We start from the raw sequence: 16282 nt of genomic DNA on the forward strand, positions 1-16282 counted from the left end.
ATATAGATGATTACTTAGGTGAGGACTGGGCTTCTCCCATAGCCATGGATTTTGCTGCTGCTAGGTACCAATACAAGCACTCATCAGAGGAACGGCAGTAAAACTCATCTGCACACAACTCATTTCACAGGCACTTTAAACCCTTCAGATAAATTAGGGGCAATATTATCACAAAGAATAATTTAAAAAGGATCAGACAAAACCCCTGTAGAATAAACCAACATCGCACTTAACAATTCTTTTCTTACTTTCATAAAATATAATTAGAAAAATAATAATTTTACTTTGTTCTTTCTCTAACTGCAGGATTAGTCTCAGCTCTCTCCAACTGCCTGTCCTAAATCTTTGTATTTTCACAGTGCTGGATCACAGTGCTGGCAACGTGGAGCTTCCAGGAATGCAAATATTGCCAAACATACTTGATATTCTAATACAAATATACAGACTATGATGAAGCAAATCAGAGTTACACAGTCAGTTATTTCCATCATAATAACCACTCCTAACTCACAAGTGAAAGGAACACTGCACACACAGAAAAACACCCAGCTCCAACTCATTTCTTCTGCTTGCCAATGCACCTTATAATCTAAACAATTCTGAAGTCTTTTCTGAAATCTTTAAAAACTTAACTAGAAGAATGTAAAGTAGAACACTTTTTTTTTTTTGGCTAAGATAACAAACAAGATATTTCAGATTTTGTAAGACTCATCTCAAGCTTGATTCAATTCAGTGTCAAAGAGTGAATTGCACGGGAGCTGCTTCGTTAGTTTGGACAGTCTCCTATAGCTGCTAATGAAGACAAAAATTGGTGTAGAAGACAACTCATTGACTGAGACCCAACACAAGAGCATGGTGAGACAAACATACCTAGAGTATATGACACTCAAAGAGAGAAAATTTGTAATAGAGGACCCTGCAGACCACACAAAATTTGCGTGTTTTTATGGAAGAGCAGAAGTAGCACCTGCTACGAATGCACAGCATGCACCGGCACGGGGAGGAGCAGGGATGTATTTGACTATGAAGCACACACCTTGCATTTCCAGAATCAGAAGAGATAGCTGGCCAAAAACAAACAAGTGAGGCAAGACGGGCATTTTCAGGGATAAACAGTTTGCCCGCAGAAACCATTCTGAAAGCAGAGAAAGTGCAAATGCCAACACAAACAGCTATCGTTTGTGGGCTCCCTTTGTAAGTTAACCAAAGTATAAATCTGGGTGCTCAGGAGATAATGTTTTCATGCTTTCTGTTGCAGTGGCCAAAATAAAATAAGACCCTACAACAATCAAACATAAAACCCAGCATAAACATGAGCATTAAGTCAATGTGTAGATTTGCTCCAAAGGAACAGTATGTTAACACCACACCTACAAACTCTCAACTCATAAGCAAGCTTATTTCTGCGGATCGCTGTCCTGGGGAGTCGGACACTCAGCCATCACTTTCAATAAGAATTAGGAAATCGCAAAATTGGAAAAGAAAAAAGCACAATAGCACAACATCACGTTGCTTTTAATCAGTGCAAGCAATCTGTTAAATCTAGAATGAAAGGCACTGGAACATAACCCATCGCTCTAGGCAGGAGTTAATCAACATCATTTGGTGTTGAATTTGTTTCCAGATGGTTCATGTGTATCTTGTACACGAGATAACATGTCGTTCACCGTACGGAAGAACCTGCCAAAGGATTTCCCAGAAAATAAACCTTTTGTTGTTGGGGAGATCTGCTTTCTCCAACCGCAATCCTATGACACAAAATTCACTACAAATTGGACTCCTAGCTGCACTAAATGAATATCTCAACAGCTTATCAATTCCAGCAGTTTGGACTTAAGATAAGCTACCAGAAGTACTTTCTTTGCAGCTGTCTCACATCTGTAAACATGTCCACTTACACACCGCAACCACTAACAAGATTAGTTGTTCTAACTCAGTTTAAAGAACAACGTAATGGATGCAAGCAAATACCAAGGGATGTTCTCCCTTTGTGGGAGAGCCCTGAACCCAAGGATCCACCTTCACAGGTCCAAAACCACCAACAGGTTGTTTCTCCATGATTTCCAAAAGGCACAGCCTGCACCTCCACTGAGCTCCATGGACTTGCGTGGGAATTATCAACAGAGGGAAGGAAACGTTTCTGCAAAAAGAGAAGTTAGCCAAGAAAGCTCTTTGGCGCATTGAAAGATGACTGGGGAGAGCGCCTGATATCTGAAAGTCCCAAGAGGGTGAGCAACAGCAATCCTTCTTCCTATAAAGCTGATCTATAAGGAAATAAGAGCCTTCTCCATAACCTGCAGTACACAGTTTACCCAAAGAATGCAGTTAAAAACTTAAAATGAAAAGAGCTCCCATCGTCAAAACGAAGCGGAGCAGCTGGTTGCCTGTTCGTAAGCATAAAACCAATGCCAGGGTGGCACCAGCAGCCACATAAAGAGGTTTCTGGAGGCTCTCTGTTCACGGTTGTGAAAGTTCCTGGATAGATTGGCCCTCACATATAATTGCTCCGTATTACCCATAGGGACAAAGTGAAATGAACCGAGAAGGGCAGGTCTTACTGTAAGTCATTACCAGTAACCACAATTGTCAGAACAATTCCAGTAACTCACTAATGGGCTATATCGGCATTCCCTCCAGTTTTACATGCTGCACGCACAGCTAGGATTCAGTGGGAGCGCTGGTTTCATTATTTCCTCTGGTTTAAACCATATAATTTTAATTATACCTTTAACTGCAGGGTAAACCTCTCAAAAAACACTTGTAAGTAAGGAAGTAGGAACAGGCTTCAATCTCCAACACTGATCTGACAAAAAATGAGCCCTACCAAGATAACGTGTCATTACTGACTTGTTAGGCACACACAGATGAGATAGATGCACAAATCATAAGAAACACAAGCTTTTTATAATCTGTACCATTACAGAAAAGATGGTGCCGCTTTTCTAGCTCAGTGGTTTCTGACTAAAGCTAGATAAAGCCAGGAAGATTGTTTTACTACTCACAAACATCTTGCAGACGGGCCCCATCACATAAACGACTTCATAATTATTATCTTTTTAATCTCCAGTGAAGCTAACACAGACCTAAGATGACAACCCAATTTTAATTCAGTACAAACCCCTAAAACACACATTGATAGAAACGTACTCTGCTTCCTAACTGTATTTACACCTGCTGTGGTTTTGAGGGTTCGTTTGGCAGACGTGGAAAGCTACATGGCTTTCATCCAGGACCTGGCCAAAGTACCTCGTGCTGCGACTATCTACCTGACTGTTTATTAAGTTTCAGAAAATTATTCTTAAAATTGCATAGTTAATGATATAGTATAACGAACATTCATGGTTCAGAATTTAAAGTGCACACTACATTTAAACCACCTACAATCCAAATTCAGGATGCAATTCATTAACGGGTGAAGATCTCAACATTTTAATTCCGACCCAGTTTCGCTGTGTTTGTAGACTTGTCTTTTTATCTAAGACTGAACAAGCTGCATTCTTCCAGAAGTGCAACTATACTTATAAACAAGTCTCTCAAGAGAGAGGAAAACACTCTGCATCTTTCACTTGACAACAAAACTAAGGTCCTTGAAAGGTTGGAAGCAAAATTGTATTATCAGGCTAAAATAGACATGCTTTAGTGGGAACTTGGATCTACCTCCGCTTACCAGTATGGATTTGACAGAAAGTATCCTCAGCAGATGGGAGTCGATGCCTTTTATCAAAGCACTGGTAAAGCAACACAGAGGTACCTGCACAGGCTGCCATACAGCAGCCAAGAACGACGAGAACCTCATTCAGATGCATTAGTACAGAAGCTCAAATTAAATAATCTCAAGAATGACATTTATACAGTAACGTGATAGCTTCTCAGAGGTACACTCAATATTTGAGAAAAATGAAAGCAATCACTATTTAACGCATCCATACACGTCAAATGAAATTCAACAGTTTGTTTCTACTGGAGGTTCCAATCGCAAATAATGAGCAAGCACTTCTGACCTTAAAGAATAATGAAGTACACAAAAAAAACCCCCACAAACACAAAACCAAAACCCAAAACCAAAACCATGCCACATTAGAACAATAAATGATTCTCAGATTCCGCAAAATAAATCCTATAAAACTTCATAATTGTTGATTCTATTCAAAGATGCACCTACTTTTCAGAAGCAACCCAGGTAAGAAGGATTTCAGTACTTGTCAGAGCCCTAATTTCACTGCAGACCTGGAGGGGGGAAAAGCTGTCCTAGTTAAGAAACAGCGTTGAAAGAAAAGCTAAAAACAAATAAAACATACATCACTGACTTGTTTATTTCTGAAACCAGCATGAAACTTCAGAGGCAAACACAGAGCTCTGAAGTCTGAAGTGTGGTTTTCTGTCCCTCCCTCTCCCCAAATCAAAGGCACAGCCTTGTTTCTGAGGTAAAGCCCAGAACCGAGACCCAGAGCTGAGTTTTAGTCCCAGCCACCCTTTGCCATCATATATTCAGGTGATCGTTCACACTGTGTGGTGAGGGTTTGTTCTTTACCTTCTGCAGACATTCAAAACAACCTGGCGTAACTTCTGTAGCCTTTTCCCGGGGGTACATGGAAGCTCATGCAAAAACCTTCACATTTTATAGAGATGAAGAGCAAACAGTGAGTTTGGGCTTCTTAATGCTAACACCTCTGCGACTGCATCCTTTGTCACCTGGATAATTCAATTTTGTAGTGGAAGTTACAAAGAAATCCCCAAACTGGGTTTTCTGCATGCATGTTTTAAGTTTGTTGGGTTTTTTTTTTGTTTCTGTGGTTTTTCTCCCCTCTTTCTTCAAATATAATTCATTTTAGACATACTGAAGGATAAAAATATCACTACAGTCATCAGTGTCAGAGAAATTATTGATTACAGTATTTCTTAAAGTAGTCAAACTGTAATGAAAGCATGCAAATAAATCTTGTGAGATTAATATAATCTTTGGTTTAGTATTTTGGGGTAGGTTTGGTTTTTTAAGTCCTAAATACAGCAGAGGAAGATGAAAAGCACTAGTTGATCTTACTCTAATGAAGCTCAAGCTATTTTTAGAGGGAAAACTTCTTTTAAATCCTGAAGTGCTTAGCTGATTTTCATGTTCTTTTATTAAGTTATTTATAAATAATAACGATACCCAGGAGAACATCTTCCTTCATTGCCTGCAAGCTTTGAACCTCCCCAAATTCTCATTAAACCACTTTAATAACTTGCCCATACAGTCATAATTACAGTCACATAATAAGCAGTGAAGTTTCTTTTTTCCAGAAGACACGAACCATCTCCCTCATTGAGGAATATGTACTATTAAAATCAGGAAATAGGCAAGTTGTGCTCAGTCTGGTGGTGTAGGTAAGTTTATGATATGGCCAAAACTCATATTCAGTCTGGGACTGTTACAGGGGAAGCCGACGCGGCCGCTTACGAAGTGGCCTTGGGTCATTCTGCCATGAATCTGCAAGAGACAGAGGTTCTGCCAGCAGGCTTGCAAATAAAACCCATTCAGTTCCATGAAGATATTAAGGGTAAAGGAAGGAATCACTGATGCGAAACTGCAACTGAGAAAACTCTGCAGCAATAGGAGACAGAGCAGAAAGGAAAAAAAAGAATCGTATGTTGAAATAGGATTACAGTACAAGTCGTTCTGCATCCTTAAGTAAGCTTTTGTAATACCAAAAATCCTCCTTTGTTCAAATCCCTTCCTTGAAAACCATTTTATTTGTGCTGCTGCTCAGACAGAGCATACAGCCCTACCCCAGAAGTCTGTGTTATGGATATTCAGTGGTCAGTCAGTCAGTAAGGCAATTACCGCCGTCACCCAGACTGGCTAGCTGAGGCAATAGCACACACTTTTAATGCAATAGTTTCCCAAACTTCCTTATTCCAGAAACAAAGAAAACAAGCCAATGGCATTTGGGAAGACAGTGATACACCATTGCCAGAGCTCTTGCAACTAATGGCCAGCAGAGAAACGTTTTAACCCAGATTCCTCAATCTTCTCTTGCACTGTATCTTCCAGTTCAATAGACAAAGTGCTGCAGCTTTCCATTACTACAGCACAGCAAGTCTGCAGCCAAATTACACCGTAGTCCGTGCTTCTTGGCAAACAGTGCACACCAAGGATGTGGACAGCGTGGACTGTCCTTCCATAGCAGATCTGGTTTGTATTTTCATAACTGCTATAAATCAAATAAAATTATTCATTATCAAGGGCTGCTTCAGTTAAAATCTGTATTAAAATTAAGAGAATGGAGCGACAAGAACACCACATTCTGCTTTGATGTGAACAGAAAATAAGTTTAAATTAGAGGTAAGTTTTGCAATTAAAAAAACCAAACCTTTATTGGGCCTGACGAAAGTAGAGCTCAGCAGTTCTGAGACTGCAGAGCAGGCAGCCAGCAGGCACCCAGGGAAGAGGCTCATCACACTCCTCCCTCCCTGCTGCTTCCCCAGCCACCTCAGGAAAAAAAAAGGAATTGGTGAATTAGCTGTTTTTCCTACAGTCTCTTTCCTTCCAAGAGAAGATGAAGGTGACGCCGTGGCGAAGCGTGTGTCAGCTGGAGCAGTTACTCTGTGTATCCGTGGGCTTGTAATGGGGAGGCGAGGAGGGGATGGAAAGGGACAACAGCAGTTCTCTGGGCCACTGAAACCCTCAGGAACACGCACAGCAACAGCACAGTGAATGGAAATCAGGGCATGCCGAGCAGAGAACAGGGATAACAAAGAAAAGGAAACTAAATTGAGGCAGAAAACTGGTAGCTTTTTCCCAAAAGATCAACACACCTATAATCAAAAGCCCTGTAAGGTGTCTCAGCAACTCATTAAGCTGACTTCTCTGTGCAAACCAGTATTGAAGTGAAAATTTGTAAGCAACATCAATATTTATGGTCAATAAGTCACTCCCTCTATTAAGATCTGGAATGTATTACGAACAAAGTTTGAAAGCTGTTTCCCGGTGATTATTCTCTACTGAATGTGGCCATTTCTGCCCAAACAACAACAGGAAACTTGAAATGGTTCTGCTGAAAAATGAAATGCAATTAATAACAGTAATAACGTTCAGTACTTCAAAGAACTTCACATGTATGAAGTACAGCACAAACATTATTTTATTCTGATCACCTCCATGAATCAGGTATGTATTATTAATAGCACCATTACACAACTGCTGCAGGTTCCCGTTATTCCTTTTGCTCACTTCTCTTATCCTTCTTTGCTTTTTCACATGCAGCGCGCATCCTTCTTTGATTTGTTTGCTCTCCTCCTTTTCTCCTTCAAAGTTTCTCGCCCACCCGCTCTGGCACCCCTACACTCTCTGTTTCCAGAGCTAAACATGTTCAGACACACCAGGGTGTCTGAATGCCCTTAGCTTCCCTGAGCACTTTGAGCAGGTTCGTCTCATCCGCCTGCATCACTTACACAGGATACTCCACCTAAGCTAGAAAATTCTTACTGGATGGACTGACAGCCTGCATGGCAACAATCACCAGAAACCTGCAGTCACCTGAAAACAATTAAAAGCACAGCTAACGATATCTGCACCAGCTGGCACAGGCACCTGCTTCACCATCAGCCACTTCTTTTGGAAAGGGACGCTGTCTGATTTTTGAGCACTGGAGCAGAGTAATAGAAGAGCAATCATACAGTGGCCCTAGAATGAGAGAACAAACCTGCTACAGTAAATGCTAGCGGCCACTAAGTGGTCTAGTTTTCATCTAGTTTTATAACTAATGCATCGTAGGTAATAAAACTTGTCATTTGTATCTACACCTTGGAAGCCTTCATCAATCTGTACACAAATTCATCGGCATCACCCACACACAACGCAAGTACTCACACAAGGGAAATTTTCACTCGCATACGCACGCAATATCCCAAATTTAATCAAACACATCAGTCCCTTCTCTGCTGACTTAGGCTGTAACTCATCAGTAACAGCAGAATTTCTCAGAGCAAACACTAAGTTGATAGGACTCTTTCCTCTGAGGCAGCACTTTTCAGAGCAGTTTTTAAAATGCTAAGATAGATCTATTCATCAAAATAGTTTTCTTTAGATGGAAAACAATATTACAAGAAAAAAGATGACTTGTTTACCTCCCTGGCCAAAAGCATACAAACTGAAAAGATGAAACAAACATCTTTACTGAATGGCACAGACCTGAGAAAACAAGCATTGAAAGATCAACTACAAACACAACTGTGCCAGATTTTTTATTTCCTTAAGCACATGACATGCCAAAAGATCTGAGGTATTAGATAAAAATATTAACAGGGTACCAATATTTGACAAGACTTGTCTTCCAGCTTCATTTTACTTAACAGGTGTTAAAATTTTTAATAAAAAAATTTAAGCATTATTGTTTTTATTTCCAAAGGTAGATAAAACTATACGTGAATTATCTGTAAAGAAATTAAGTAGGAAATTGAGTGACTTAGAAACTTTATGCCTCCTATCCACAGTCAATAAAATTTCTAGACAAACCTCCTTTCCCAATAAAACTCAGAATCAGCTGATTTACAAAACGAATTGAAGCAGCAGCAAAGCTTTCAGTTGAACACAGAACACCACAATACGCTTCCTCTAACCCTCCCAGAAGCGGGGCGCGGCAGCGCGGAGCCCCGCGCGCCCCCAGCCCGAGGGCTGCCCCGGCAGCACCGCGATGCCAACGTGCAAGCGCACAACACCCTCGTGCCAGCAGCACTGACACAGCAGCCGGCCCCACCCAGGGAAAGTGAATCCAAATGGATGCACGATCCTCACGGCTTAATGGACAGCAGTTTTATGTACTGCAGGCATACCAAGGGTTTGCACAGCGCTTCAGCTGCTGTAACTCCCTCGGTGCTTGGTACACGTCGGATCCTTTTACTCATCAAAACTTTGTACTCACGGATTTTCTTATTTCCCCTCCTTTTTTATCATTATTGACCTACGTAAAATTAAGACTAAAACTTCATTCTTAGTCCTTTCAGAAGAGATGATGCTCAAATTGTGACAAAAAAAAAAAAAAGAAAAAGCCGGATTTAGGCAAAAAGCAGAAGTCCAGCCTCTCTCAAAAAGTCCCTCCCGTAGAGGAGCTTTCTGGCTCTCCTCTTACTCCCAAGTGAGACGCCACCACAAACAACACCGCCTAGGCCTGCCAGCACGCTTTTTAAAGAGCGCTCACAGAAAACACCGCCAAGAGTGAACTCCAGTTTCCGCTTATCCTGTCTCACATGGTAGCGCATAAAGAAAAAGGCTGCCAGACGAGACTGGTGCTCTGCAGCGGGGTAAAAGCTCGTACATTCTCTACCATCAGATCATGGAATAAATAAGTAATTCAACACAAATACATCATTTCTGTGGCATTATTTCATTACTTTGCAGCATACAACAGTACACATGCAAAGTTTATGTTCCCATCTCCATTTTTCAAGCTCTTTTAACAGGTTTCACAACTTCACTAAAAATACGTTTGAATTTTTACTCGTGTCTTTGTTACAACGTATATATATTTATCATGTACTTCTATCAATTAGTCTAGCACCACGATTTACTGCACTGCAAATATTCGGCACCAAAACTCACAGAAAGCTTGTCAGCTTATCCTAGGAGTATATTTGGTGTAATCTGCCAGCTCCTGGTGATTTCCTGGGACCTTTTGCTAGCTTTTACAGCTTTTTGGCATTAATAGCCCATTAACTGCTTTCTCTGAAGACAAACATGTTGAACCTCTTTAATAATTTCCACTGCCAATATCTATTTCTGAGCTTACTGATACTCAGTTCCAAAGTTTTGAACGTCTTGCAAGCTTTGATTCCTCACCAAGGCTTTCTTCTGCTTCTACACCAGATTTCTTCATACACTTTACAGTTATCTCCACCTTGCAGTAGTATTTCATGATTAGTTTTGGCCCTGTTCTCCTGAAGATCTGCAAGTCACGCTTATTTCTTGTTTTCTTCTTCTCAACGCCTTGGTTTTTCGGGTTTTTTTTAAGTCTTGAAATTTACAAATAAACACTCAGAAGATGATTTAACTATTTCTGAAATTGCCTTACTTAATTCTACTTTTTGTGTATTTTTATCCTAAAAACATACTGGAGCGTTTAGTATGTTTAAAGAGATCAAAGTAATTGATGCATCAACAAATGCCAGGCTCAAATTCTGAAGACATCTGCCAGACAACGTGTATAAAATGTTTTAAGTTTTTCTCTCTTCATTGTTTCTTACTTCTCAAAATAGTACAGAGGAATGTCAGTTTCTTGGAATTATACTTTACAACTCCAGAAATATTTTATTTGTAGCTTTTTTAAACAAAATGACAAAAGTATAGAAGTATTTACTACCCTTCCAATAAAGTAACAAAGCAAAACAAAACAAAAAAATAAAAAATATTAAGACTGTGATGTTTTTCCTGGAAACTTACATTTCCTGATCATGCATTTCTAATAATAAATTCAACCTAGCAAAAGTCATAATTCAAGCTTCAAACAAATTAATTTCTAAGTTTTAAAGATATTAAAGAAAATGGAGGATAAAGTGGTGGTAAGCCACAATCGAAGAATTTGGTTTAAATTTCCTGTAAAAGCTTTTTTTTGCATTTCTGGCTAGAAGTTTAACTTATCTTTAAGAGAGCACATTTGGAAAAGCCACAGGTAATTTTTAATTTATTTATTTATTTTAAATGAAAGCCTGCCCTCTTGCGTAAGACTGAAGTTTAGCACGACTACAGTCAAGAACACAGATGCATGAAGATCAGGGCTACTTCTTGACTGTCTCGGAAACGCGAACCTTCCAGTGCTCTTCTAGCAGAGTGTGCTGCTTTTGCTGAATGAGGAAAATGGGGAAGACACAACGCAGCTACTCATAACCTAATGCCCTCTCTGCAACAAGAATAAAAACAAAGTGCTTTCTATTTTGCTTGTTATCTTGGCCAACAGTCAATTTGCCTCACTAGAGTCTCTGCCTCACACTGAGAAAGGAGAAGAAAAGAAGAAGAGGAGAAGGAGAAGAGAGAAGAAATAGAGGAACAGCTAAATCATCGGGACTTTTCTTGTTTTTTAACCCTTATCCCAGTTAGCATGCTATACAGGCATCTACTTCTCTAAGAGAGGAGGCCAAGCATGAAGCCCAAGTCACAAGTGACTTGCGAAAGCCCACAGAAGACAATGCATACATGTCACTTAGCGTCAACAGGATCCTGAAGTAAAAAAATCACTGAAAACTACCATGACTACTACTACTACATCCACTTCACAGCCAGCAATAAATGTTTATCTAGCTGCCCACGTAGCAGCACTGTCACAGAATACACAGTGCAAGGCATTCCTTGTGGACGTATGTGCCTACAAATGGACAAAGCTTTCACACGTATTTGAAATTAAGAACGTTTGTCCCCCAGAAAAGTTAGACACATACTTATTTACATAAATAAATAACAAATAACACCTACTTTCGAAGGTGTTCGTGTTCCTTCAGGAATAGTTCTGTTCTTCTGTTATTCACGCCAGACCCACTTTTATATGATCTAAAATGTATTTTTAAAAAATTTGAAAAACAAAAATTTAAAAAATATTTTTTCCAGAGGCTTTTCAGTAGACAACATTAACTGATGCACATACATACCAAGCTTTGTTACTCTGAAGTGACCAAATAGAAAAGTTCGAGGTATGTTAGGTCAGTTTTAAAATGATTGGGCATAGCTTAACAGTTTTACTTTAAAAACGCGAGTTCCTTTTCATAGTTAAAAAAAAACCAAACAACAAAACAGAACAGAACCTTATCACAGCCTTAGTAAGAGTTGTGAATTCAAGTAACTTTCTGCTTTATTCAGAGCACAGACAAATAAGCTATGCCAAGTATCCTACAGCAGGTTCCCACCTTCCCCTGCTGAGAACAGCCCCGTATCATCGCTGTTACACACAACGTCACTTACTCGATATCTTTTCGTACTGATCCCAACAGATTCTCCCTTTCTCGTATTGCCAAAAAGTTCGCTTTGGTTTTGTGGAATTCATGTGTATAATCCTGTAATAAAACAATTATTCCAAAATCAGGATCCCGAGATCAATTTAACAACACAATATACTCAAGTAAGATCCAATCATCTTTTGAAGTGTTAGCTGTTCTCTAACACAAAGTGCAAGACCAACTTACAAAATTAACATTAAAAATGCTTAGGAGGTAATGCAAAGTATTTTTAAAACCCACTGCTCTTACAGTATTTGCTAACTTTTGGTAGCTACAGCTAAGGCCATAGTGGGAAATCCACTGTAATTCCTTGTCCCAGTTTCACGTATCTTCATCCTTCTGATAAATTACCATTTTGTGTTGGAATTCGCCATTACTGGTTGAATCTGAAGTGCTAGTAAGACTTACTTATTTGGTGTGGAGAAGACATTTATTTTGCTAAGTTACACCAGATGAAAAAGAAGTCTTTTCTGAACAACGAAGATTACTTTTTTTTTTTTTAAATCTTCAAGTTCCAATTTTACATTTGAAAAAATTCAGGCAACTAATACTGCTTGAAAAACAATTTAACTGGCAACTGGTGTCCACCAAAAATCATTGTAAACATTCAGCACTGTTTTTCATATAAATGCTATAGCTTTTACACAATACTATGCTTTTTACATTGTCTATTGCATGGATACAAACCAGCAACCAAACTGTCTACGATCAGCCAAATCAAACACGCATTTTTAACATTAGTGTGCCATGAAAACATCACTGGTCTGAAACATGGTTGGTTTATAACACTAGTCGGTAGCTTTAGCCATCACATGCCCTTCAACTCCATGTAGCAGTTCAGATGGTTTTACAGTCCTCTTTTCTTATCTCGAATGTGATGTTCCCTCTCACATTGTTATGTGACAGACCACACAGACAAGGTAACTCACTACAGTACCTTTCCTCCTATGCTGTGTAAAAGACACCTATATAAGATCGCACGCTTTACTATTCTTTCTTAGCTAGGTGGTAGTCACCACCACGACATAAAAAATGCTATTTTTTCAACTCAGAGTTCACTGACTGGTGTACCTGGAAAGAATAAATGTGACGGGATCGGTGGCATTTAAATCTTCTGTAAGACATCCAAGCATACTGGGACATCAGCACTGCTGATAATTATTCCAAACAAAGACACAAAATAAAAGCAATAAAAACATGCTTGTTACCTGCAGTATGTCTCTATGACGCTGTAACGTATGCATCAGCGCAGCATTCAGGGACGGGACTCCTGCACTGTTTGTGTATTCTGCCATCTTGTCATTTATCCCAGTAAGCTAGAGGAAGGAAAAAAAAAAAAACCAAAATAACGAAATGGCTTATTCTTGTAAGAAAGTTACAATGCCTAAGTTGAAGGAGCCAGCTCTAACGACAGACACACACCTTCAAACGCACTGGTCTGTACTAGTACTTCCTAACATTCACCTCAGGAACCTGTACTGCGGTATTTCCTACACGCTGAAGTAAAACCACAGCAACTTGAGTTACCTTTCCCAGAAGCTGTTCAATCTCCACAGCCATGGTCTCAAACATTCTGTCCTGGCTTGATCCATTTAAGAGAGGAGTTGTGTCAGAGCTAAGGAAAAAGAACAGCAGTTACTGAAAAGTATAACAACGAATCCGGGTACTAAGGACACACTAGTATCAGGTGTCGGCAACCTCCACTACCCAGGTTTCCTAGAGGGATGCATCATGTCTAGAAAATGACATTATCATCTCATGCTGCATCACTAGTTCAGGTAAGAGTTAAAGGCATGCATCATGTGGGGAAAATACCACCTCTCCTTGGAAGGTACGCCTGACACCAAACACTTGTCTACTACCAGCATGCGTCTAGCACCAATGCCCTTCTCTCCCCAGATTTTAAGCTTCATTTGTTTGTTTATTGGCAGGAGGGAGCACTGCACTGTTAGCATGTTACACCAGCTACATAACTGCACCTCAACAACACAGTGCTAGGACAACCCACTGACCTATTAAGCAGTCAGCGTTCTACAGAGCAATACAAACCACACATTTCATCACAACTACAGGTTCACACGTTACACCTTCCCTATGCTTTTTAAGGTAAACTAAAACTGTAACGATAAGTCATATCTAAGCAACAGAAGAGAAGCACAACACTTAGCAGGCCAGCCTGCAGAAGTAGGACAAGTAACACCTTTCAGAGACTACTCTCTGCTTTGGGAAGCTATCATAACTGGAGAAAGAGAACTAAGTTTTGAATAGGACGCAACAATAACGAAAACTATTAGATTACATGGCAAGTAACAGCACAGAGTTAGAACAAGAGAGAGACTAGAACTCTGATTCAAGAGTAACACGATCACATTATTGAGGCTCTATCAGGCTTCCGGAACCAGAAATTCATTAAAGGTTCAAAATTTATTTAATGATCAAATTAAACAAACAAATACAAGCATCAACACACGTACATAGAGTAGTCACGCTCCCAACTGATACAGTGTTGGGACCCACAGCCAACAAGCAAAGAATGGCAGTTTTTAAAAGCTGTGCACAGGGACAGAGAAGCTGATAATCAGTGCTGTGGAACTATAGGAAAGACCTCAACTCCGGCCCATAAGCTAGAAAAACTTAAAAAGTTTTATCATACATCACTCTGCCCAGAGCAGACAGAAACTACTCATATATACACACACAGCTGTGTATGTACACATCTAGTTCATATATTTATATAAAAAGTTTCACCATAACTACTTGTCTTAGGAGAAAGCCAGAAAGAAACCGCCCCCTCTCCTGAAGGGAGGGCTGGTCACCTGCGCAGCCTTGGAGCAGTCACAGCTGCTCAGAGCTCCAGTTCCCTTAGCGTTAAAACAGGGCTTAGAGACACCACACCAGCCCGCCCGGGAGAGGCAAGGCTAAACTCCCCCAGTACTGAAGTCCCTGAAAACCCCCTGCTAGTTTAATACAAGAAAACCTAGAAAATAAGCTGATGTAGTGCGTATTAAAAAGTCCTATCACCAGTTCGCAGACTAACCCCACAGACACAAAATGAACTTTAAATTCCGTTTCCCCTAGTGACATACGTGTTCTCACGATGCACCACTGCAGCCCACACACCCTTCTGACTCACATGCCAACATCAGTCAATATTGCATCAAGAAGTGCTGAAATGAGCTTTTTAAGAAGCTAAGCATAAAGGCCACAGGTGGGACTAGCATTAAAGTGAATCAAATAGCACAAGCAGCATTTAAAACATAAAGAAATGGGCTAGTACCTATACCTGTCGCGCCTTCCGTCTCGGGTGCCGCTGTAGCTGGTGCAGAGTTTGCTGAAGGAGACCAGCTTCAGGTCCAGCTCGTTCTCCAGCTGCCTCGCCTGCTTCCTGAGATCTGCACAGGGCGGCCGAGGGCGGGGAAGGGAGGGGAGAAGTCACAAACCCGCACGGTGACCCCACGCCTGCAGAGGTGGCGTTTTCACCAGGTGGTGAACGGGCGCAGCCCCCTCGGGAGCCCCGGGCAGGGGAACCCTACAGAGAGAAGGGGGGAACCGCGGCGGCCCGCGCAGAAAGGGGAGCACCCCACGCTGAAACCGGCGGGGGGGGCAGGGCTGAACACCCCCCAGGCCCTGTCCCACACGACCGGGCGGTTCCGGCGCGGGGTGCCTCCCCCCCTCACCCCGGGGCCTCCCCGCCGCGGGGCTCAGCCGGGCGCCGCCGCCTCACGGCTGAGGGGCCGATGGGGCCACCGCAGCCTCCGGGCGCGGCCGGCTCCGGCCCCCCCGCGGGCGGGCAGATGGGACCCGGCTGCGGTTCCAGCCTGCCAGGGCCGGGCCCGTGCCCCGGGAGGGCCCCGCGGCGCGCAGCCGCCCCGTCCCCGCCGCCCTCGGGCCCCACTCGCCTTCCCAGTAGTTGCTGCTCCCCGCCGCCATCTTTGTTGTCCAACGTCAGCCGCGGCCCGGCGAGCCCGCGCCGTCGAGAAGGGAAGCCCAGAGCGTCTCCCTGAGAGCGCGGCGCCCGCCGGGAACGGGCGGACCTCCCGCTGCAGCGCCCCCCAGCGGCTGGGCGGTGCCTGGCTCCCGGGCCCCCCACCCCGGTTCTCGGTGCCCCCAGCCCCCGCTGCCCGTTGTAGAAAGAATGAGACAACCCAGGTGGACATCAAAATAGTTTTATACAGATTATTGGATCTCAGTATACAGGTAAAAAACCAGAGGGCCTGGCTGAGGGCAGAGCCAGGCCTCGCCTCGCGCCACCCAGTCCCACTGCCAGGAAAAGGCGATTCAAGTCCCTTTTAAAAATGTACATTTGAAGGCACAGTGCACGGAC

At 41.9% G+C, this 16282-nt stretch overlaps 1 protein-coding gene across 4 annotated transcripts in view; it reads right to left on the bottom strand.

Annotated features, from left to right (window-relative positions):
- Positions 1–15946, bottom strand: part of GOSR1 (golgi SNAP receptor complex member 1) — a 30234-nt gene extending 14288 nt beyond the window's left edge. For 2 of the 4 annotated variants that reach the window (XM_086763060.1, XM_086763058.1), the window contains exons 1-6: positions 15858–15946; positions 15236–15350; positions 13486–13573; positions 13167–13274; positions 11924–12015; positions 11441–11515 (exon numbers count right to left, since the gene is read on the bottom strand). In XM_086763060.1, the coding sequence (XP_086619186.1) occupies positions 11441–11515; positions 11924–12015; positions 13167–13274; positions 13486–13573; positions 15236–15350; positions 15858–15888 (509 nt within the window). In that variant the 5' untranslated portion in view covers positions 15889–15946. Of the gene's footprint in view, positions 1–4162; positions 4228–4531; positions 4610–11440; positions 11516–11923; positions 12016–13166; positions 13275–13485; positions 13574–15235; positions 15351–15857 lie in introns of those variants that run through there. The other 2 variants (XM_086763061.1, XM_086763059.1) reach the window with 2 other exon arrangements.
- Positions 15947–16282: the final 336 nt, after the last annotated feature.

The sequence above is a fragment of the Chlamydotis macqueenii genome, chromosome 19 (assembly GCF_036417535.1).
Source record: "Chlamydotis macqueenii isolate bChlMac1 chromosome 19, bChlMac1.mat, whole genome shotgun sequence".
NCBI lineage: Eukaryota > Metazoa > Chordata > Aves > Otidiformes > Otididae > Chlamydotis > Chlamydotis macqueenii.